Source organism: Colletotrichum lupini, chromosome 2 (genome assembly GCF_023278565.1).
Source record: "Colletotrichum lupini chromosome 2, complete sequence".
In the NCBI taxonomy this organism is placed as follows: Eukaryota; Fungi; Ascomycota; class Sordariomycetes; order Glomerellales; family Glomerellaceae; genus Colletotrichum; species Colletotrichum lupini.
In genome coordinates, this window is record NC_064675.1 from 6,630,603 (window position 1) to 6,653,633 (window position 23,031).

At 43.4% G+C, this 23,031-nt stretch overlaps 7 protein-coding genes across 7 annotated transcripts; 5 read left to right on the plus strand and 2 right to left on the minus strand.

Moving 5' to 3' along the window:
* Positions 1–1,366: 1,366 nt before the first annotated feature.
* CLUP02_04340 (uncharacterized protein) lies at positions 1,367–1,549 on the minus strand (the record flags this gene model as incomplete). Its single annotated transcript, XM_049283353.1, has 2 exons — positions 1,367–1,431; positions 1,492–1,549. 2 exons carry the CDS (start codon positions 1,547–1,549, stop codon positions 1,367–1,369), a joined length of 123 nt encoding a protein of 40 aa, XP_049140496.1.
* A 313-nt stretch (positions 1,550–1,862) lies between these two features.
* On the plus strand, positions 1,863–2,528 carry CLUP02_04341 (uncharacterized protein; the record flags this gene model as incomplete). The annotated part of the gene is made up of 1 exon (XM_049283354.1): positions 1,863–2,528. One exon carries the CDS (start codon positions 1,863–1,865, stop codon positions 2,526–2,528), a length of 666 nt encoding a protein of 221 aa, XP_049140497.1.
* Positions 2,529–2,605: 77 nt separating this feature from the next.
* Positions 2,606–8,009, minus strand: CLUP02_04342 (uncharacterized protein; the record flags this gene model as incomplete). Its single annotated transcript, XM_049283355.1, has 14 exons — positions 2,606–3,683; positions 3,738–3,830; positions 3,895–3,950; positions 4,083–5,213; positions 5,268–5,696; positions 5,754–6,048; positions 6,108–6,261; positions 6,343–6,406; positions 6,463–6,917; positions 6,996–7,071; positions 7,183–7,334; positions 7,601–7,730; positions 7,783–7,849; positions 7,912–8,009. The coding sequence occupies 14 exons, from the start codon at positions 8,007–8,009 to the stop codon at positions 2,606–2,608; spliced, it is 4,278 nt and encodes a 1,425-aa protein (XP_049140498.1).
* Positions 8,010–8,053: 44 nt separating this feature from the next.
* Positions 8,054–12,038, plus strand: CLUP02_04343 (uncharacterized protein; the record flags this gene model as incomplete). Its single annotated transcript, XM_049283356.1, has 11 exons — positions 8,054–8,885; positions 8,988–9,098; positions 9,162–9,360; positions 9,469–9,514; positions 9,572–9,615; positions 9,679–9,966; positions 10,045–10,109; positions 10,204–10,555; positions 10,633–11,214; positions 11,342–11,723; positions 11,790–12,038. 11 exons carry the CDS (start codon positions 8,054–8,056, stop codon positions 12,036–12,038), a joined length of 3,150 nt encoding a protein of 1,049 aa, XP_049140499.1.
* A 69-nt stretch (positions 12,039–12,107) lies between these two features.
* On the plus strand, positions 12,108–12,453 carry CLUP02_04344 (uncharacterized protein; the record flags this gene model as incomplete). The annotated part of the gene is made up of 2 exons (XM_049283357.1): positions 12,108–12,185; positions 12,268–12,453. The coding sequence occupies 2 exons, from the start codon at positions 12,108–12,110 to the stop codon at positions 12,451–12,453; spliced, it is 264 nt and encodes an 87-aa protein (XP_049140500.1).
* Positions 12,454–12,630: 177 nt separating this feature from the next.
* On the plus strand, positions 12,631–13,053 carry CLUP02_04345 (salicylate 1-monooxygenase SalA; the record flags this gene model as incomplete). The annotated part of the gene is made up of 1 exon (XM_049283358.1): positions 12,631–13,053. The coding sequence occupies one exon, from the start codon at positions 12,631–12,633 to the stop codon at positions 13,051–13,053; it is 423 nt and encodes a 140-aa protein (XP_049140501.1).
* An 8,520-nt stretch (positions 13,054–21,573) lies between these two features.
* CLUP02_04346 (salicylate 1-monooxygenase SalA) lies at positions 21,574–22,736 on the plus strand (the record flags this gene model as incomplete). The annotated part of the gene is made up of 3 exons (XM_049283359.1): positions 21,574–21,763; positions 21,850–21,896; positions 22,032–22,736. Coding segments are annotated over 3 exons (942 nt in total), but the record flags the coding sequence as incomplete, so codon positions are not given.
* Positions 22,737–23,031: the final 295 nt, after the last annotated feature.

Consider the following 23,031-nt stretch of genomic DNA (forward strand, 5'->3'; position numbering starts at 1 on the left):
CTTCTAATTAACCCAGAGCCTACTCATAGGCTTAGTAGTCTTCCGAGTTAATAAGGTAGAATACTATATTAAAAGTCGTGCCCATATTAGCTACTCTAGTTACGTTTATAAGTAGTATTTTAAAGCGGTTAGTCTTATAGGTATTATTTAGCAAAATAACGTTTAAAAAGAGCTTTTATATAACCTCGTAATAAGGGTAGGTCCAGAGGAGGCTAATAATATAGCCGTTGAGCTATTATACGAAGTACTTAATACCGCGCTCTTAAAATAATATAATAAGGGCCTAGGTAAGAGTATACTTACTAAGGCTCTATAGCTATATCTTTTATATATCGTTCTTAATATCCTTATACTTAAATAGGTAGTCTAAATACCTCTTAAATATTATAATAATAACCCTATAACTACTCGTAGTTATAGTTTAGAAGGCCTAACTAATTTCCTTATTTTATTAAACTAAGCGCTTATAGTAAGAAGGATAGGCAATAGGATTAGTAAAGGGCTCGTAGTTATAATAGTTAACTCGCACTTCGAAATACTAACGGTCCCCTCTAGTCTTTAACTTAACGGCCTTAGCTACTTACTTATAGTCTTTTTTTTTTATAAATATCTCTTAGAAGTGCGCAGAGCTCGGTAGATTATAGCTACTTATATTATAGTAGAGGTCGAATCGGGAAGGAACTTTATTATAGTAGTTAGAAGCGCAGCGCTTAATAATTATAAATCCTTAAGCTTTTATAAAGGAAGTAATATTTATAAGAAGATCTTCGTATATATCGTAGCTATTAGGATTTCTAATTAGTAATTTAAAAAGTATCGCGACGTTAGTAATAGCGGCGGCGGCGGCAGCGGCGCGGTAGTAATAGTAGTAGTTTAGTTAAGATTAATCGGTCGTAAGTAAGTAAGTAGAAATCTACCAAGTTTAATTAATAGTACGTAGTAAAAGTAAAAGTAGAAGTGGGTAGGTAGTGGAAAAATTTCTACTACTTACTAGTACTCGAGGCGGGCTATAGCGGTTAGTAGAAGTTTTCTAATAGTGGTATATAGTTAAAATAGCCAAACGATATAGTTAAAATAGCCGGGTTCTATTATATTACTAATATAATATTTAAACTTTACTAAGTATATTTATTTTAAGTTATAAGATATTACGGGGGGCTATGCGTAAATAAAAGGGTTAATCTTAGATTATATATTATACTATTTTATAAGAGGGTATTATATAGGCTCTATAGGGTACGGCACACGGTTTTATAATTTAATATAATATAGTCGCCTTTCGCCTCACTTAAGGACACCACGGCGTAAAATGGCACAAATAAACAAACAAACAAACAAACATGACCTGGAGGGGCCATTGATGGTCTTACATCAGGATGCAAGAAGAGATCATAACAGATGGCGCAGCAACTTGCGTTGTCTCTGAGTTGCCTATGTAGTAAATGAAGCGTATCCGCGATAGCTAAGGTGTGTTGATTTCTTGTAGTATACGACGGGCGCTCAGCTTATGAGATTCCGGTGCTTCGTCTCCAAGTAAGCCCCAGTTCATTGCGACAGAGCTAATCGTTCTGGGAATGCAGGGAATGAATGCTTCTAAAACTCAATTTACAGCGACGAATTTCAAAATGACGCATCGCGATTCGCAATGTGAAATAAGATAGCCTGGCATAATCACAACTTACCTTAGGTAAGCCAGGCGCAAAACCTCTAACGTGATGCGATTGATCCTCATTATTCAACACCAATTTAAACACGTTCGCAACGCGCCTGAGTCAACAATAGCGCGTCGAAAAAGTGATTTCATCAACAAAAGCCTCACGCAGAAACCTCGCCAAGAGCCTTTCCTCACACGCAAAACCAAAATGCCCGTCGTAAATCCCGCAAGACTCCCGCTGGGCGAACAGCTCACCCTCGTCCGTCAAGTCCTCGAAACCAACGAAACACTCATCAAAGTCCTCTCCCTCGCCACCACCCTAAACCTCCCAAACTGGTACCTCGCAGGCGGCGCCGTCTCCCAAACAATCTGGAACCACGTCTCATCGCTCCCGCCCACGACAGGCATCTCAGACTACGACCTCGTCTACCACGACGACTCGGACCTCTCCTACGAGGCCGAGGACGCCGTGATTCGCCGCGGGCGCGAGCTGTTCGCGGGCATCCCCGGCGAAGGGGTGGAGATCAGGAACCAGGCGCGGGTGCACCTATGGTATGAGGAGAAGTTTGGGGTGCCTTGCCCGGCGCACGAGTCGACTGAGGCTGGAATCGATACGTGGATCACGACGAGCGCGATGATTGGGGTCCGGGTGGAGGCGGATGGGGCGTGGAGGGTGTATGCGCCGAAGGGGTTGTCTGAGTTCTTTTCGATGATTGTGAGGCCGAATCCCACAGTTGGTGTGCGGGAGGTGTATGAGAAGAAGGCGAGGAGGTGGATGGGGATTTGGAAGGAATTGAAGGTGGTACCGTGGACAGAGGATGAGACGCCTGTGAGGTTTGATGCGCTCGAGGAGAGGAAGAATGGGGAGGTGTGAGTCTCGACTTGAAAGGTTGAGCCGCTCGAGTGGCTTCCCTCGTGTATCGCTGTAGCATCATCGCGCTATTCATAGAATCAGAGGCCACTCTCATCGACAATCATCTCGCCCAGCATCTTGACAACCCCGTCCCTCCCCTTCTTGGCGTATCCCGACAAGTCATCCCCGTACTTCTCCTCAAATTTCCCATCAAACACTTCGACTGACAACCACCCTCTGAAGCCGGTGCTCATGACAGCCTCCAAAAACTGCAAGATGGGCAGATACCCACCGTCGAACGGCAGCGGTCTATGATCATGGCTCCAGCGCCCCCGGGGTCTCAACCCACTCTCATCCGGCTCTTTGCTCAACGGCGGTGAGACCTTGTACGCGTCGCTGATCTGGAGAAAATAGATCTTCTCCGGCGGAACCGTCTTTGCAAGTTCCTGAAGAGAGATCTCATACGACATCTTGAGATCTTGCTCGCTCACACCACCAGTCTCAATGCGTCCCGATTCCGTCGTCGGATCTCCCCATTCTCCACCAGCAGACTGGAAAGTATCCAAGCAGAGCCCCAAGTTAGGCCGATTAGCAAGCTGCACAATCTTCCACACATCCTTCCACGATGGCATGTGCGTGGCCCAGCACCAATTCTCATACGCGATCTTGAACCCCCTCGTCGCAAGAAGGTCCGCCAACTCTGCGAGATCGGCGACAAGGTCTCCGATCGACGACGTGATATCCGGCGAATCCGACGATCCGACCTGCAGCATATCTGTCCCCACGGCGCTCATGATCTCCATCCATCCCCTCGCGCGCTCAAACGCTTCTTCTCGCTGCTTGCTGCCCTTTGGCCACCCTTCGAAGTTCGCAAAGGGCTGTAAGACCATAATTTGTAGGTTGAGCTGCGCGCATAGCTCGTGGATGAGCTTGCCGGCTTCGCAGAGGGAGTGATAGTCGTCGGCTGCGATTTCGCCCTTGTTGAGGTGTTGAGTGGCGTAGGTTTGGAGATCCGGGAAGGAGAGTTCGATTCCGTTGAAGCCGGCGGCAGAGAGTGCTGCCAGTTTGTCTTCGAGGGTGTGTCGAGGGAGGCCGATGGAGCATGAAGCGAAGGAGATTGGGTTGTTGAAGGGGGATGTGATTTTGGACATTTTGGATGAGTCGTAGTGATCTGTCCTGAGCCTTGGTGGTTACAACTAGAATTATCCGTCGATATCGTCTCAAAAGGACCTGTTTGTCAGTCTTGTGATCGATGCTCGAAAGTCAGGTTGATGTTGATGCTGTGTTTGTTGATGGCGCGGATGCGATCCGATGATGTCAGTGCTGTGATGTGATGTCAAAGACATGTCACTATACCCCTTCGTCCAATCTCCACTTAGCTCTTCACTTAGCTTCAGTCACCAGCTCGGGGAGCAGGCGGACGGACTGATGTTGTATGGCATTCTATTGGCATGGTGTTCATGCTCTAAATTTTCCCCTCTAATCAAACAAGACGCCGATTTTGTGTAGATGATCTGACCAGTATAGTAAACAGACATCCTACTAGTCAATCTTCGGTTGCCCGGCTTTCAACACTTCAGCCCTCTTGACCGATTGGATCAAACCAATACCCACAGCGGCACTCGCGCCGTCGTCAATCTGTGTCGTCCAGAAGGACTCCTGCCCCATCGCCCGGATTGACTTGCGACGCTCGCGCTCGGCGACTGAGAGCATAAGCCCAGCCTGCTTGTTGGCCTCCATCTCTTCGAGGTGCTTCACACGCGTCGCGTACCGCTGGTGCCTCTGCTTGCGAATTTGCTCCGACCCGATGCTCTCTAGACAGAAGCGGACGACCGAGCGCAAGCCGAGGAACACGTGCTCGCTGATGAAGATGGTGATGGGGAGCGCCCACCACGCTCCACCGCCGATGCTGTTTGCGCCGAACAGGTGCACGATGGCGCCGGTCGAGAGACTGCCGGCCCAGGTGAGGAAGTCGAGAGAGTTGATCCACGGGCCGATGCCATCGGTGCGCACCGGGGGCGGGCGGCGATGTTCCATGCAGATCTTGAGGAAGTCGGTGCGTAGCTCGACGATGTTGTTGATGAGAAACCCGATGGGGATGAGGGGCCATACGGGGGAGAAGAGGGCGAGGTAGCCGAACTGGAGGACGATCTCGGCAATGTCGTCCTGGACGTTGTACTTTTCCAGGGTGGCCTGGTTGCGTGCGCTGCGGAGGAATCTAGCTTCCTCGGGGGCATCCTTGACGATGGACATGAGCATCGTGTCCTTTGAGTGCGAGCGCTTGTACTCGCGGTAGATCCCTTGCGCCTTGTGCTTGAGGACCGGCATGATGTTCTCGTCGAAGAATCCGGAAATCTGTCCTGTGACGACGAGCGCGATGACCTCGTCACGAAGTCTGTCTGCGTCAACGTGGAAGCTAAGGTCGTCGTCCATGTACTTTTGGCCAATGGCGCCGAGGAATCCCTTCGTCATGCCCTCGAGCCAGGGGACAAAGGTGTCGCCAAAGGGAACGTAAATGAAGGCCGTGATGAGAATCGGTAGGTAGTTTGTGATGATGTTGAGGACGAAGATCTTTTGCGTCAGAGACATTTCGTGGTAATCGGCCGTTCGGTGGTTTTCGTAGTTCGTGAGCATCGTGGCGACTTCTTCGAGGCCGCTGCTGATGTAGGGCAACGCGATAGCGAGCAAGCAGGTCGGAACGTATTCCTGCTTATGGTTAGCACCCTGTTGAAGCACCAACGCATGCTAAAGAGAACTTACAATCAAGTTCTTGTAGGGGCCGTCGTAGCCTTCTGAAATAAGCACCTCAATGGCAAACACAAGGACGATGATGGCACCCAGCGCCAGAGCGGAAAGCAAGACAAAGGGGATTTGGAGCAGTTGGCGGGAGACCGTCTTCCACTTGGGGAAATAATGCTTCTCCTGGCCAGCCTCGTCCTTGATAATCTTGTCGTACTTGAACTGCGGCCTGTTGACTTTGACCTTGCCGATTCCCTGCACGTTCCACCGGATACTGAGATCAACTTCCTGGATCTTCCAGTATTCCAGGAAGACGGTGCACCAGACACATGTCGCGATAGCGTAGGTGAGGGAGTACTTTGAGAAGTACATCCAGGCAATGACACCGGTGATTGCGGGGAAGGTGAGGAAGAGAAGATAGGTCTGGATGAAGGCAAAGTAAAAAGCGACCTATGCGAATGTTCTGTTAGACGGCATGGGCAGAGAACGCAGGTTGGCGGGACTCACCTTGGTTCCCCAGAGGTCGCGAATGGAATCGATATCGTCGGGCGTCAGGAACAGCCGCTTGCTGAGATGCTTCATGAGGGATTGGTTCGTCTCCTCATTGTGCAGAGGGAAAATGGCCTTGACATTCTTCCACTGGCCCGTCTCGGGCGTGATTCCAGCGCCACCGAGAGACTTGGGCCAGTTGACGAGGTGGTAGACTGAAAGAATGTCCTCTGCCTCAAAGGCGCCGTCGACGACGGTGGTCTTGGTGCCGCCGGGATGCTCGGGGACGATGCCATAGAGCCAGTCCTTTACTCTGGTGGAAATGTCAGCCAAGGGCTTCAGCTGACCGTGACGATGGTTGGTCCAACTGACCTCGACTTGTAGACGGTGTTTCCTAGAAGCTCCCGAGGAGCCTTCACGAAGATAAGAAGGGTCTGATCATAGCCGGCCCTCACTTCCGTCTGGAGACCAGCAGACTCGAGTTCGTTAAGGAGTGTAGTGAGCTCCTTGACGGAGGTCTCAGAATCTGGGGCACAGTCAGTCGGCCAGCCCCATTCCAACGATAGTTCCCGATCATGATAGAAAGACGAATGAGAAATTGACGTACCGACTTCACTGAAGTCGTAGACGACGACATATTTGTCGTTGTAAGACTGCGGCTTGTGGGGAAGCTTTGCCAAGGGGTCTGTCACCCCTAGTTTCTCCATTATGCCCATCGTCCCTCTACAAGACCTCGCGCGGCGCGAGGGGGAGAAGGCGTGATTATGTAGGGTAGAAGGGTCAAGAATGGAAACTCGGCACCGCCGACGTGAAGAAACGTCTCCAGTGCTCCACGGGCTGGGGCGGGACAAATTTTAACAAATGGAACAAATCGAAGAGCCGAAGTTGATGAACCAGAGGGGGCCCCTCCGTAGTTCGCCAAGGAGAATGGAATGAGGAGCGGTGGGATGGGCAAAAGATTCGGAGTAGAGACCCAGTTTAGGTGTGACCCAGCACGTTGGATCCCACAGATCCGTCCGAAGGGCTGAAGTAGTGTGGTAGGGCCGAGAATGACATCCCAGACGACCGACCAGTGAACACCTCTTTTGTCCAGTCGTCGACCTTTGTGTGTGGTGCGGTCACTGTGGTAGTGTGTATGACGTGTGACGTGTGACAATGACAACCGTTGGGCGTAGGTCAAGACTCGGACCACATGGAGAGGAAATGGGAAAAAAAGGGAACAGATTTGCAGGAGATCGAAACTTCAGTCCTGAAGGGAACAAGAGTATCCGTATGACGGACCACGGAACATGCGGCCAGGGCCCGGGGGTGCGAAATAGACGGGGGAAATGTGGCTCTGGCTCCAGACTTCAATCCCTTTCAAAACTCAACCACTTTGGAAGATCTCGCCCTGCCAGGAAACACCAGGCCAGGCGTGCCAGGCTTCCCAGGCAGAGACTTCTCTCACCTGGAACATCGGCAGCCCATGCGTCCCGCGATGTCTCTCTTTGGCTGGCGCTGAACCGCCAGAAGACCAGTAACGCGTCAGCGGCCCCGCTCGCCCAGAGTTAACGTTGCCGCAGAGCCGCGAGCAGGGGAATCGGGGCTCTTGGGGTCCTGCTATGCACTGATGCAGTAAGGTGGCCGACTTGGTTCAAGGGAAGATCCCCAGTCCGGCACTTCGGCTCATCCTTGGTACTTACGTAAGGTCGGTGAGGGTCACGTGGAGTCTGGATATAATCGAGGCTATAAATAACATGCCCGGGAAATGGGCGTAGGATTTTCCGAAATACGGCGAAGTGGAAGCTGCGGAGCCCGGGCTCGAGGGCACTTTCCATCCCCTTTCCATCCGTTCCGTCGTCATCTCATCCCCGGCATAAGCCTACGTTCCCCATGTCGGTACCACCAAAACCCGAAAGAGGCGACAAGCCGCAAGAAGACAAGAGGTAGGGGCGTAAGCAATGGAGGTTCCACAAGGAAGGACACTAAACGGAAAGTCGGAGTGACCTTGAGGATCTATCTTAACTGTCATATGTTCGCAGCCAAGAGCTTCAAAGCAATGTCATACCAAACCATACTCATGGACAGCTGCAAAACACAAGTTGTGGGCGGATTTTGCGGACTTAGAAAGCTTCCTTTGCATGAAATGGAAAATGTCAGATGAATTGAGCCAATCAGATGACGCGGAAATGCGGACTTAGGGAAGCTTTGAATTGTTTTCGGAATCGGCCTAACCACACGCCGAGCCAAGCTCAGCTTCCAAGTTTGATAAGGAGCTTGAAATCCCCAAGACATCCTCACATCCCACCATCTATCTCATCCAACTCTCATAGCAAGTCATGGCTACACGATCATTAGTCGTAGGAGGAACGGGTGGCATTGGCTTCGCCATTGCCTGCCGCCTCGCCGCAGCTTCGGCATCCTCACAAGTGACTATCAGTGGCCGCACCGAACCCAAGGACGTCCCTCACCCCAACATCAAGTTCCGCGCCTTGGACGCATCTTCCATGCGCTCCATCAAGCGATACACGGACGACTACAAGTCCCTCCAAGACCCACAACTCGACTTGCTCGTCCTCACCCAAGGCATTCTCACCATGGCAGGTAGAACCGAGACGTCAGAGGGAATCGACCGCAAGATGGCCCTTCACTACTACGGCAGGCAGCTTCTCATCCGCGAGCTGAGCCCCATCCTAAAGGACGATGCCAAAGTCCTCATCGTCCTTGATAGCACCCGCGGAAGCCCGACGAAGCTGATTTGGGACGACTTGGACCTGAAGAAGAACTTCAGCTTGCAAAAAGCAGCGGACCACTGCCTGTCCATGACGGACGCCATGATCCAGGCCTATGCGGCCGAGAACAAGGACAAGAGGCAACACTTCATCCACGCGTACCCTGGCATCGTACAGACCAATCTCTTCCATACCATGCCGTGGTATCTTCGGACTGCGACAAAACTCCTGACCAATGTGATGGGCGTACCGGCCGATACCTGCGCCGAGAGACTTCTGGAGGGAGTGGACGGGGCCTCGGGGAAGGACGGCGCATCTTGGAGTTGTATCGATCAAAATGGTAAGGTTGTCGGCAACAAGGCTATTTTCACTGAGGAGGATTTGAAAAAGGTCAAAGATCACACTTGGAAGACGATTGACGAGGCACTTGCAGTCCCCAGTGAGTAGACGGAGAATAAGCGGCGTGCACGTGTAAGATTTTGAGGTTGGCCTGTACTTTCGATACTATATAATTGAGAACTCACTTTCTGGCGCATCGAAGACCAAGGCAGGCACGTAACTGCCATCGCTTACGAAGATCTCGATCCACATTATTCATGCCCTATCAGCTACCATGGAGGGGATCGGGTTTGCCATCTTCCAACCCCGGAAGGTCGCGAACTCCACCGATCCGGGAATCGCAAGGCCGGGCCCGGTCATCAAGATGACTGACAAGGGAACGACCCCGGCATCCCGGTAATTGTGCAAAATCTCTCATACATGAACCGTCAGGCACTAATAGGCAAACTATCAGCCGAGGGAGCAAACAAGCAAACACAACGGCCAAAAGAAAAGGAAAAGCGGGGTCTGCAAAAGGAATATGAAGCGGGCGGCACAACGGATCAGTATTCCGAGGAAAGGGGCAAACACCCTTGGTAACAAACAAGCAGCAAAGTTTGCTCTTTACCAGGCGACTAGCGTCGGTGATGGGAACCTCCAGGGGTTGATTTCCTTTTCCTTAGCATCACCACAAATTCGCAAAGGCACTTTTGGGTAGATTTCATGTGGTTTTCATCAAAGACCAGGATCGTCCTGTCACACTTTATCCATGTTGATTGAGATGCATCTTTGCTTATCTGAACTCAGATCACGCCGCTAAAGTGGCAAACGCTGAGGAAGCTGGCAGCTATGTAGCATACATAACCGTGTCTTGGTGTCTCCAAGCAGGTGTTTTCATTAACGAGCATTAAAAGTTCTGGTTGGCGCAAGTTAACGTCTTCATTATCAAACAGACGCAGCATTGAGTGCATCATAATCAGCAACTCTCCAACCACACCGCCCACAACATCAATGGACGGGAGCAATTTCTGTCTCCCTTGCTTCGAACGTGGCGTATTATGCCAGTCGCACCCGAAGAATGGGCCGAATGGCCCAACACCGCCCCGGTCCGCGGCATCATCGATAACGGAGGAGACCGAAACACGCAGGAGCCCGGCAACGAGCCATGATATCCGCCGCAGCCCTGATTCAACCTGCCGGCAGTGCCAAAAGGGCAAGCTTAGATGTGATCGAAAACAGCCTTGCAGTGGGTGTGTTCGTACGGGTTCACGTTGTCGAAGTGCCTCGGCTGCCCCACCTCAAATATCCAAGAAAGATCATATGAAGACGCTTCAATCAAGGATTGGTCAGTCAGCAACATTTTCACTGTAAAGGGCAATGCCTTGGAGTGGGAAATTTAAGATTCGTACTATAGATACTGACAAGATGAGTAAATGCAGCCACTCTTGAACGGCGCCTTGCGAGAAGTAGTAGGAGCGGTTCAATCGAGGTCAATAAAGCCCTGAGGCGGAGTTGCGAATCTTCAACAAGCTCGGACCTTCATGGCTCCAGTCTTGATAGTCATCGAGAGACCTTGTCTGTTGCTACGGACTACTTCACTTCTTTATCTGACGCGGACTTGACCTACCCGGCACGATCAGATGTCCCAACTCAGACATCCACTCCTGTAGATTCCACCTCACTGCCTATCATCGCCAACGATGCCTTCAACTACACGGGCGTGCTTCCGACGTTGCCGGCTCAGGCGCTTGACACCTTTCGGGATATTGGGCCCTTAATGAGAGCTGATCTGTGAGTAACTGTCCCAGGGCATACGTCGAGACTCCATGTTGATGCCTGTGTATCTTGTCGCTGAACATTGAATGTAGTGACCAGCTCTACTTCGACAGAGTTCACTCATTTACACCGTTCTTACACCAATCCTCGTACATTCGCATATCAAAGCATTTGGAAAAGAGACCAACAATGAACAGCCGCTCTACTTCGGACGAATCCAAACTTTCACATACATGTCTACAGTACGCAATGTGGGCGATGGCGTCTTCACTGTCGTCGCAGTTTCAACATCTGTGCGACACCATGTATCGCGAAGCCCTCGACCGCCTCGGGAATCTTGACTCTCCTGGCATTCCAATGGATAAAGAGGAGGGTTTGTTAAAGCAGACCCAGGCGTGGATTCTCATCTCTATGTATGAGCTGATGGCAGTCGGCTTCCACCGCGCATGGGTGAGTACGGGGCGAGCGATACGCCTGATACGGCTCCTGCGCCTGAGCAATATCGATTCAAGTTGCTCCAAAGCCTCCGGATCAGCCGAGGACTCAGATTACTTTGTCGAGAAAGAGGAGAAGAGAAGGACGTTCTGGATGGTATTTTGTCTAGATACTGTTATTTGCTTGGCGCATGATCTGCCCCGGACGTTCACTGAATCTGAGGTACGCACTCAACCCCTGTTCATCAACATTATGCGCCAATCTTTCCTTGAATATTACTGCAGATAAATTATGAATTCTTGTACTAATAATAGGATGTATCAAGATATATACTCGGCTTCCTTGCTCTGAAGACGCATTTCAAAGCCGCACGCCCACCATCTCTCTCTTTCTCTCAGAAGCTATGGAGCTACAGACAGCAGCAAAGCAACATCCGTTCTTGGAATTCATTCTATCCATCTCAATGTCCGAGCAGATTCAAGCCCACAAGAATCGATCGGGGATTGGACATGAAAGTGGGAGGTCGCCTGCCCAATTTTCGGAGCGCCACATGTTTGTGGACTCCGTCCTGACGCGGCAGATTTTCCGTCTGCAGGGCCTCCCCGTATCTCATCGCGCTGGATCTATGACATTACTTACCAGGATAGTAGCCCAAGTAGCGTCACTATCACTTCTGGAGGTGGCCGCAACGATGCCGGATACTACTGCAGAGTACCATCATCTCGTCGATGGCTGTGAGGAAAGAGCTGTAGCAGCAGCTAGAGAGATTGCACGCTTATCGAGTATTTTATTATCCGATTTCAACATTTGCCAGATCCACCCATTTACGCCAGCGCCATTTCATTCATGTCGGGAAGCTCTGGTCAGGTTTCAGGAACGTGGCATGGCGTTAGAAGATGAGATTAAGACGATGGATGAAGCTTTGGGGGGGTTGAAAGCTGCAAATGGGTTTTGCCAAGGTATCCCGAAGCCAGAGCCGCCTCAGTTTGGATATGAGGATGCCTTGGCGACGCCTGACTCTCTCATGGACCTGTTGATTGAGGAACCGAGTATGGGGGACTGAACATCCCCTGGATCGTTCACGAGTGGTGGATGGAAATGTTGGTCTATTCTGAGCGTGTGTAAAATCAATATGAAGGTCATATTCAGCCGCTCGCTTCAGCTGTATCTCACTAGAGTTTCAAAGGTTCTTCCCCTACATAATGAATTTGTCAGTGCTTAAAGTCATTACTTACAAGCTACAACACCGGCTGTCTTGAGAAACCTACATGAGATACTCGCGTTGTCTCTAGAATGTTCCCGGCGTACACCGACCCTATCTTCATTTTAACCGAGAAAAGGTGATTTGCCAAAGGGCAATGGGCCGAGAGCCAAAATCCATCGGCGAGGCCGTCAATGCTCTGAACACTATTCGGATGAGATCATCATCCGCCGGACAGGAAGACCGCGAACTCCGGTGTTTCAGGACGTGCACCTAATATCAGTTGAACGTTGATATTACATGTGCAGCCAAATGAGTAAGCGCCATCGACGGCAAGGTACTTCTTGCCCAACAGAGATTGAGGTATAACTGATCTAAGGATAACTACCTCGTTCCATATTCAACCGGCTGCAGACTTCCTTCACAAATAGTTTAAAAGAGCCCTTCTTCAATCATGTCCGATTCCAACGAGAATTTCGAAATTGCCATCGTCGGTGGTGGAATTGTAGGTCTCATCACAGCGCTGGGCTTACTAAAGCGGAATATTCCTGTCAAGATATACGAACAGTCCCGCTCCTTCCGCGAGATCGGTGCCGGAATTGGCTTCACTGCCAATGCCAGAAAGTGCATGGCCCTACTAAATCCATTCATCGAGGAGGCCGTCAACGCCGTAGCCACACACAACGGTGAGAACGAAGACGAGCCCGATGAGTGCCTCCGTTTCAACGATGGATATAACTGGGATGAGAATCGCCCTGGCGAAGAAGATATGCCTCTGTATAACCTCGACACTGGGCATGAGGGATTCATTGGCTGTCATCGGGCTCATCTTGTCACGAGTTATGGCACGCAGCAATGGGCATACGGAGTGTGGTAAAAGTGGCTTAACTATCAAAGTAGAAATAGACAAAAGAAGAAGGTCTATATACACGATATCTGAGATAGACACGTGATTTAGCACGTAACGGGCACTTTATAAGGTGCGATAACTATCCCTATTACGTAATATACCCCCTAATTACTACCGCTAGGGAGCTATTATGCCTAAGATAGAATCTCTAAATACCCTTACAAAGGCCTAATTTAGTCAAATATAAATAAAGGAAAATTAAGTATAAGGGATATACGTCTTTTGAGCCGCGTTTATTATAAATATATCCCTTTATCTAAAATAAATAGAATCCTAAGTTAGAATAGCGCGTATTTTATTATTTTTAGTATATAAATTACTAAGGGCGAGGCTACTTAGCCGCCTTATATATATCTAAATTCTCGTAATATTACCTAGCTATTATTTTTTTTTTTTTAACCTCTCGTAATTACTATAAGTACCCCCGTTTACTACGCGCACGCGCCTATACTATTAAATCGTTTACTAATTTTATTTTAAATATAAATATCTAATATATTTAGAAATAATAATAAGTTTTGCGTAATTTTTATAATACTTTTTATATATATATTATGTAGTTTACTAAGAGTTTAAATAAGTAATAATACTAATAAGCCTTTTTAAATCGTTACCCCCCCCCGCGACCTCTTACTTACTTACTAAGGCCCGGCTACCGAGCTCTCCCTCCCTAGCTAAAAAAATATTAAAGCTATTAGTCGAGATACCGAGGACTTTATTAAGTTCGAGGCTCTCCTTAGTAGCCGTAATAAGGGCGATAATAAGGTAAATAGTAGCGGTAAGAGCTCTAACGGGCTTTTACTTATCCCCCCCTCGGAGTTTAAAAATAAGGATATGTTACGAAAGTAACTTTATTTACCTTATTATTCGCCTTATTATCAATATTACGTAAGCAAACTATATACCATATTAATCTACGACTTCTATAGATTATTATAGGTATTGATTATATAAGCAATACTGCTTATATAAGCTTACGTGAGCAATGGAAAGTACTGGAAGGTAACTAAATAATCTGGAATTTACTCGAGGCGGAATTACGTACTACGATTACGCATTCACTTACGTATACGCTTATTAATTATATCATAATTAATAAGCAATGGAATATTCTAGTAGGAGGTTTTTATGCCTATATGTAGGCGTGTATTTGCTTACCTAGACCTTTCGTTAAGCAAGCAACTTCTCATATAGTAATTCAACTATATTACTCTCTTTACTACAAAAACCTCTTTTATATACGCTTATATCCCCTATATTCATATATTCTTGCTTCTATATGAATATTCACTCTTTATATTCTTTATAAGAATATCCCGCATTACCTCGTTAAAGCTATACGTACTAGAGGATAAGACTAGTTTAGATAATAAGCCCTTTAAAAAAGGTATATCGTATACTTATTATCTTAAGAGTTTATATTTAATATTATTCTAGGGTCTAAAAAACGCAAAGCTAGCTCTTTTTAAAAAGGTAATAAGAAGTAAAAAAGAACGCTAAGAAGCTAAAGTACCCCCCGCAATAAGTATAGTTCTCTTTACTATTTTAAGCCTATTTAATATATACTTAGTCCCTAAAAAGCTTAAGGGAGAGGCTCCTAAGGAACGGGAGATCTAGTACTTACCCTATTTTAAAGTAGCCCTTTAGTATACTAATACTAAGGATAGTAGTCGTTATTTTATAAGAAGTAGTAGCTAGTATACGCGCTATTTTAACGGCCGTTTAGCTAAAAAATATATTAATATGCCGGTTATTTTATAGCTAATAGCCTAGGCCCTTACCGAGGCTATTATAAGTAGCGCTCTCTCTTTTATAAGTATATTATCCTTTTTTATTATTAAAAAGCGTATTTCTAACTATAGTTTTAGTAGGATATTACTAAGCTCCGTAGTATCGTCCGCTAGATATATAATAACTAAAGGATATACGAGAACTATATCGGCTTTTATATAAAGGACTTTTTTAACGCGTGCCCCTAGTTCTTTTTTATACTTATTATAGTTATTTATAACTAACTTCTTATTACGCCGCCCGCTTTTATACTTTAAGTCGTTAACTTAACGGTCGTTCCGGCTCTTATGCCCCCCGCTACTTTTATTATTCTTAGTTTTATAAACTTCGAAGCGCGTAAAACGCGTTTTTTAGTACGTATACTAACCCTCTTTTTTAGTAACGCTATGCTCTTAATAATTACGTACTTTATAAACTAGGAGTTTAAATAATAAGTATAAGCCCGGGTCTTATTTTTATATACGTATACCCTATAAGGTAAGGTTATTTTATTTATTTTAGGCCTCTGGGCCGTACTTTAGGTTCTATCTATCGTCTATTTTTAAATATTAAGTTTTTCTAAGCGTGGCCTAAATTAATTATTTTTAACTATTTTAGCTATTTATAATAGCTTCTTGCGTATTATAGAAGTTAAAAAGTATACGGAAATATTCGAACTTAGTTCGTAAAAGGTTTTTAATAAGTCTATCTACTAGTATATCTTTTATTAATATATAAGTAACCTCGAAGCTACCTCTAGCGTACTCTTATCTTAGCTATATATTTTATATATTAATATAGCGAAGTTAAGTAGCTATTTTTTCTCCTTCCCCTATAACGAGTCGAATCGTTTACTAATTATCGTAGTTAATTAACTATACTTCTCTTAAGTTAAGGGTAATATCTTTAAAAAGGCGCTTTAGAGCTATAGTCTCTTTTACGGTTTCCTTAAGGTAAAGAAGCTTAGTTTTAGTAGTTAACGTTATAACCGTTACTTAGCGTGCTAATTTTTATTAAATTAGGCTATTAAAAAGGAATATTATATATCCTTAAGATAATCGTCGTATTACTTTGTTATTTGCGAAGCTAGTATCTTTAGTTAAAAATAATAATTGCGTACTCAGTATACTACCGTAGTAGAGCGTAAGATATTTCGTTATATAGAGATATTAAATATAGTAGTTAATTACTTTAATATAGGTTATGCTTAGGTTAGTTAGGAACTATAATAATTACGAGTAAGTAAAGGCGACGTCTAGTCTAATTATAATAGCTATATAAAGTATACTCCCGACCTTCTCTTAGTAGCTCTTTATTTCCTCTTTTATTACCTACCCCTCGTTTAGTTTAAACTCTTCTTAAAAAAGAGGGGTAGCTAGATATAGTAAATTTATAAGGTCGAAGCGCTTAGTAACTCGCTCGATATATACGTTATAAATAAAGTAAACCTTACGAGTAGTACGGTTTCGTAAAATCCGTACTCTAAGGAAGTAATTAATCGGTCTATTCTCCTTAAGGTTAATATATTCTTTTATACCGTCGACGATCCCCTAAGCCGCCTTTCGGTCGTCTTAATAGTATAGAATAATAAAGTTATCGACGTAGAATACTAGTATTACTTTCCTATTTACGGTTTAGTAAATACAGATCTCCTCGTAGCTATATATTATATTTATACTACGGAGTATAGAAATAAAAGTTTAGAACTAGAGAATTAGCGAGTCTTAGAGGCTATATAGAGCGCGTTAGAGTTTATTTACTTTACTAATAACCTTATATCTCTCTAGGAGTTTAATAATTACTAGCTTCTCGCTCTTAAGAGGCGCGTTAAGGAATGCGTTAATAATATTATACTAGTCTATTTTAAGGTCGAATTAGGTAGCTATTATTATTATAAGCCTAAAGGCCTTTGCGGCGAGCGTCGAAGCGTACGTATTTTATAAGGGGTTAAGTAGTTATATATCCCCCCTTATATATATACGTGCTTTTACCTCGCTAACCTCGTTATCGACGTCGTACTTATAAATATATACTTATTTTAATAGAAGTAGGATCCCTTATTTAGGATTACGGTCGACCTCTTCTTATATACTAATATCCCTTAGCTTTTTTATTTCTACGTCTATAGTATCCCTAAGTAACTTCTATAGTTACGGTAGGAGATATTTAATATTACTAAACTTCTTTAGTAGGCTTTAGAAGTTAACTTTAGTAAGTCGTAGTTTCTAAACTCCTCCGGAGCGCTCTAAGTAGGTCTTATAAACTGCTCCTTTTACTATTTAATAGAGTGTTATATATCCTATACTACTTTCCTCTATAGCTTTTTACTAATTAAATATAAAAGTAGAGAAAAAGCAGTCCTAGAGACGGTTATAGTAATCGCTATTTCTTATATTTAAATATAAGAGCGTTACGAAGATATTACTATTAAAGTATTATAGAGGTCTATAGGCCCGGTTTAAACGTCTAGGACCTAATAAAGCTTTACTTAGTACTTAATAAGGCGGTTCTTATAAGCTCTGTTCTTATATAATAGTAAAGGTTTATTATAAGGGTTCCTTACTAACGTTAACTTTAGTATTAAAAATTACTTCCTTGCGATTAGTACCTCGTTTATTACGTACTCTAACGTTTTATTAAGAGCTATTAAGAATTAAAAGCTCGAGAACCTTCGTAGTATATATAAGCGCTCGTAAAGAGGACTATAGACTGCGCAGAGCCGTTTATAACCCGGTTACTATATCCCCTTCTTTACTCTTATTCCTAAGCTTATATAAGGGGGTTATCTTAGGGGTTAATAATAATAATAAGACTATATTAGCCTCTTTAGCCTTATTTACCGCACCCTAGAGTACGTCTATCGGTTACTTAGCGTCCTAAATAGTTAAAAAATTTAATAATAATACTATCCTTAATTATAGAGTTATTTTAAGTATTAGTATTTCCGAAGTCTAGATCTACTTCCCCGAGTGCTCGAATTAACTTATTGTTAGTATTAAAGAGTTCTTATATCTTTTAGATTACTAAATTTACTTACTCGCCTACGATAGCTTATTCCTCGTATACGGGATTATAAAAGACTTTTTTATTAAACCTAATATTCCTTATAATAAATACCTGCTCGAGCGTAGGTACCTAGACCTTATATAAGTTATACGTTTCTAATATATATCTAACTAAGTATCCTATATACCCGCGGGAAAGTATTTTAAACTCCTTTTAACGTATACCCTTCTTACGATCCTTATAAAGAGGGTATACTTAATAGCTATATATATAGAGGCTACCGAAATACGGGGTAACCGGTTTAGAATCCCGTACTTAGTAACCCGTCTATTACTAGCGTTAATACCGCTTTTACTAATTAATTTCTATTATAATAGGCGAATCTCCTTTATTAGCCTCCCGTAGGGTAATATTATAAATAAAAATTGTTACTAATACTATTTCGTCCTATAAATTCGTAGGGAGGTTCGTAAAAAGGCGCATCTTACGAGCTTTAGTAATTACGAGTTAACCTACTCTTTTAGCGTTACTTACGGGTTCCTTTATATATAGAAATAGAAGTTCTATTTTAATTCCTAGCTCGCTATACTACGTCTTATATACGCGTCTAACGTTTATAATTAAGAGAGCGGTCTTATTATTACTTCTAAAAAAGCAAATTAAAATCCCTTTTTAATAACGAATCGCTACCTCGAGGCTCTATAATACAAAAAGCACTTCTTTTTCTATTTTTATCTTTAAAAAGAAACCCCTAAGCTGCCTACTATATTCGTTAGAAGCTATAAGTATATATTATCGTTTACTAAGAGATAGTTTAAAGTAAAAGAGATCTTAGTATATATAGTACTATAGCCGTGAGGCTCTTCTCGAGGGTAGTCCTTTTAAAACTACTATTTTAGCTTCGAATAATATATATACTTTATACTTAACTTATAATAGAGGTTTAATACGTATACCTCGAGTCTTATATAGTAATTAACGAAGAGTATTAGGTCCGAGATAACCTATTCTAAGGTACTAGAGGAGCGCGCTATTAGACCTCTTATAAGTACGTTAATATAAGCAACGGAATTTTCTACGGCTAACTAGTAGTATAATACTAGCTAGGCTCTATAAGATATACTTAAAGTTTATAAAAGAAGGATAGGATTAGAAGAGCTTATATTTAAAGAAGACTAGATTATTCTTTTAAATAAGCTACTTTTTAATAGTACTCTTATAAAGCGTTCCCTATTACAAAGTATAATCTAGACCGCAGTATTAGAGTACGCTTCTATTTAGTAAAGTCTTTAAGACTATATTAATATAAAATCCCTCGATATAAGCGACGTTCTAGAGCTTTAGATCGTAGGTTCTTTTTCCCTTAGGTCCGTTTAGGACGCCTTTTATAATACGAGTGCTATGTATAATAATAGGTAGTATAGTAGTTCTTAATTTAATATAGTTTTTATTACTTAATAGTACGCAACTCTCGGGTTTAAATAGGCTTTTATCGTTAACTAAATATATTACTCTATAGCTATTTATTACTATGCTCTAAAAAAGGGGGTGAGCGCTACTTATAGGGGTACTAAAGATTGCGTTTACCTCTAAGTCCTAACTCTTTATAAGTATAGTAACTACGTAGCCCTCGTCCTAGTTTATTAATAAGCTCGCTATAAGTTAGTTAGAAGATCTTTTTAGAAACCTAGGTTTCTTAGGGGTTCTATCGTTCCTTAGCTAACTAGCTTTTTTAAGCTTATTATAGAGTAATTTTTACTTATTTAATTTAATAACGGCGAGGACTTCCTTTACATAGCTCCTTAGTATTCGTATTAATAACTTACTAGCGTTTCGGCTTATAAGTACTTATTCTAATTTTTAGTACGCCGTAGGGCGCTATAGGTATGCGTAATTATAAGGGTATATAACGTTACCCTTATTATTTACGTTATTAACTAAGTTAGAGCGTTTAGTAAAAGTAGAATAAGCCCCTCTTTAATTTAAAGGTCGTTTAGTATATACGTTCTAGGTTACTAAGCTAAATATATACGTAATTTCCTTAAGGGTCTTCGTATGCGTTCCGAAGGCTATTAATTTACTAAAGGTCTTATATATACGTTAGCCCTATATAGGGTTAAGTTTAGACTTAACTATAACTAAGAAGTTAAGTATAGCGATCTCTTTACTAATTTTTAGAATATCGTACGTTTTAGCTCGGAGGTAAGCGGATTACTATTCTTTATATTAGCGTTAGGAGTTAATTCTGGTCCTCGTTTTATTAAGGGCTTATTAATATTCTTCTTAAACCGTATTCCTTATTACTAGTTCGGGGGGCGCAAATTCTTACTTTAAATATTTAACGATTTACTATATACTAAACTTAGCGCCGTTCTTAATAGCTTTTTAAAATACGTATTTATATAGTATAACGTTAACTAATTTTACTAACTACTGGGCGAGGACTTTAATATGCGTATTAATAGTATTACGTTCGTGAGCTATAAGTTACTCATATTTAGCGTCGAGCTCTTATTATTTTTAAATATTCTCAAATATATAGATCCTCTTTACGGGTGCGGTATAGGGATAGATTTGTTTACGTAAAGTAAATAATATAACTAGCTTCGTAAAAAGAAACCTAGCTTAGTTCTATAGGTTATTCGTACTTAAGGAAATCGAAAGGTTCGTACTAAGAGTTATATTTAAAAGCTACTAGTAGAGGATTTCTTAGTTTCTTTAGTCGTTTTTAAACGCTTTATAACGGGCCTAGTAGGCTCGTAGTTCTTTTTTATTATAAATCGCGACTAATTATCTGAATTCTAAGGGCGAAGTAAGTGCTATTCTGGCACGTATAGCTTTAACGAGGTAATGCGGGATATTCTTATGAAGAATATAAAGAGTGAATATTCATATAGAAGCAAGAATATATAAATATAGGGGATATAAGCGTATATAAAAGAGGTTTTTGTAGTAAAGAGAGTAATATAGTTGAATTACTATATGAGAAGTTGCTTGCTTAACGAAAGGTCTAGGTAAGCAAATACACGCCTACATATAGGCATAAAAACCTCCTACTAGAATATTCCATTGCTTATTAATTATGATATAATTAATAAGCGTATACGTAAGTGAATGCGTAATCGTAGTACGTAATTCCGCCTCGAGTAAATTCCAGATTATTCAGTTACCTTCCAGTACTTTCCATTGCTCACGTAAGCTTATATAAGCAGTATTGCTTACATAATCAATACCTATAATAATCTACAGAAATCGTAGATTAATATGGTATATAGTTTGCTTACGTAATATTGATAATAAGGCGAATAATAAGGTAAACAAAGTTACCTTCGTAACAGCTATAGAGGGGTTAAAGAATACGTTAAAATTTAGAGCGTCTAGGTCGACGTATTTTTAAACCCCGACGCCCTTACTTATAGCGCGAAGTATATTAAACTATTTAATCTAACTATCGTAACTAGTTAGTTTAGCTTAGGCTAAAGTAACTATAAGTAAGTCGGTTATTTTAAAAAGATCGTAAGAATTATATTAATAAGTACGTTATCGTAGTATAGGGTCTTAACTAAGAGCTAGGCTTATAATTATTATAAGTTATAGTACGTAGTAATAGGCATACGGAGTGTAGTAAAAGTAGCTTAATTATTAAAGTAGAAATAGACAAAAGGAGAAGGTCTATATATATAATATCTAAGATAGACACGTGATTCAGCACGTGACGGGCACTTTGTGAGGTGCGATTACTATCCCTGTTACGTGACACATCTCTTAGACGAGCTTGTTAAGATCATCCCAGACGATGCGGTCGCATTCCGTAAGAAACTGGTAAATGTGACAGATGAAGATATAGGGGGAAAGGTGCTTCTGCATTTTCAGGACGGCACCACATCCAGCGCCGATGCAGGTAAGAGTCACACAACACAGATTCCATCATGGCAAATGTCGACTCCCAATGACATTATTACTGTCCTTGTCGCTGATGCTTACAAGTTATTGGATGCGACGGCATCAAATCCAAGGTCCGACAGCTGGTGTTGGTATCCCTATTACAGGGTAGTTGGTTCGAACCGTAGTTGACGAAGAGATCAATTGAACTATATGAATATCTGCGTAGTAGGTGTAAAAAGGAGGTTCCAACCGTAGGTTGGGCTGGCTACGATAATCGTAAATAGGGCCCCCAATTGGCCCCTGCGCAGTCGGCTGTATGCCGCGGTCGAATTGGACTTCCAATCCGACAGCTGGTTCTCGGACCAGATACCCCCGCCGCGTACCCTCACTCCAGCCACAAAGTTGCCTATAGGGCCTTGATACCCATGGACCGCGCAGTAGCCGCCATCGGAAGCTTCAAAGCCTACAACGAGCATTGCCACACCGGTCCACGAGCACATGTCCTGCATTTCGCGGTGGCAGGTGGTACGATTCTGAACTTTGTGGCCTTTGCCGATGATACTACTGATTGGGACAAGAGGGGCGATGGAGTTGCTAACATGACAAGTCAGACGACAAGGAAGGAGGTCGCTGATGTATTCCAGGACTGGGGTCCTACAGTCAAGAGTCTCATTGACTTGCTGCCAGATGAAATTACTAAATGGGCCATCTTCGATACTTACGACTACCCTGCTCCAACGTACGTCAAAGGGAGGCTTTGTCTTGCAGGTGATGCTGCTCACGCCTCCACTCCTCATCACGGAGCCGGCGCAGGTATGGGCGTCGAGGATGCGCTAGCTTTGGCCACACTCCTTGACAATGGCACGAAGATATTGCAAGGCCTATCCAGACCTACACAACACGACAAGTCTGACTTAAGTCGACCCACCCCCTTTTGGCCACCCCCCCCTTTTGGCCACCCCATTTCTCCATCCCAGCTACCGCATTAAAACCCTACCCACGATTTTCAAACCACCACAATAATTACAAAAATCGTCCAAATGTAATTCTTTTTTATATACTTATTTATTAATATATAATAGTCTTATATACTAAAAATAAAGTTATTTAGGCTCTTAAGGCTATTAGAAAAGGTCTCTTAGTTAATCGGGCCTTAATTAAGTTCGGAGTTCTAAAGTTAACTCTTTATAACCGTAAAAGAGGTTACTAAACGAGGGTAATAGTATTTATAGACCTCTAGAGGCTTCTTTTATAATAAGAGAATTAGCTAGCTTAGTAAGTTCG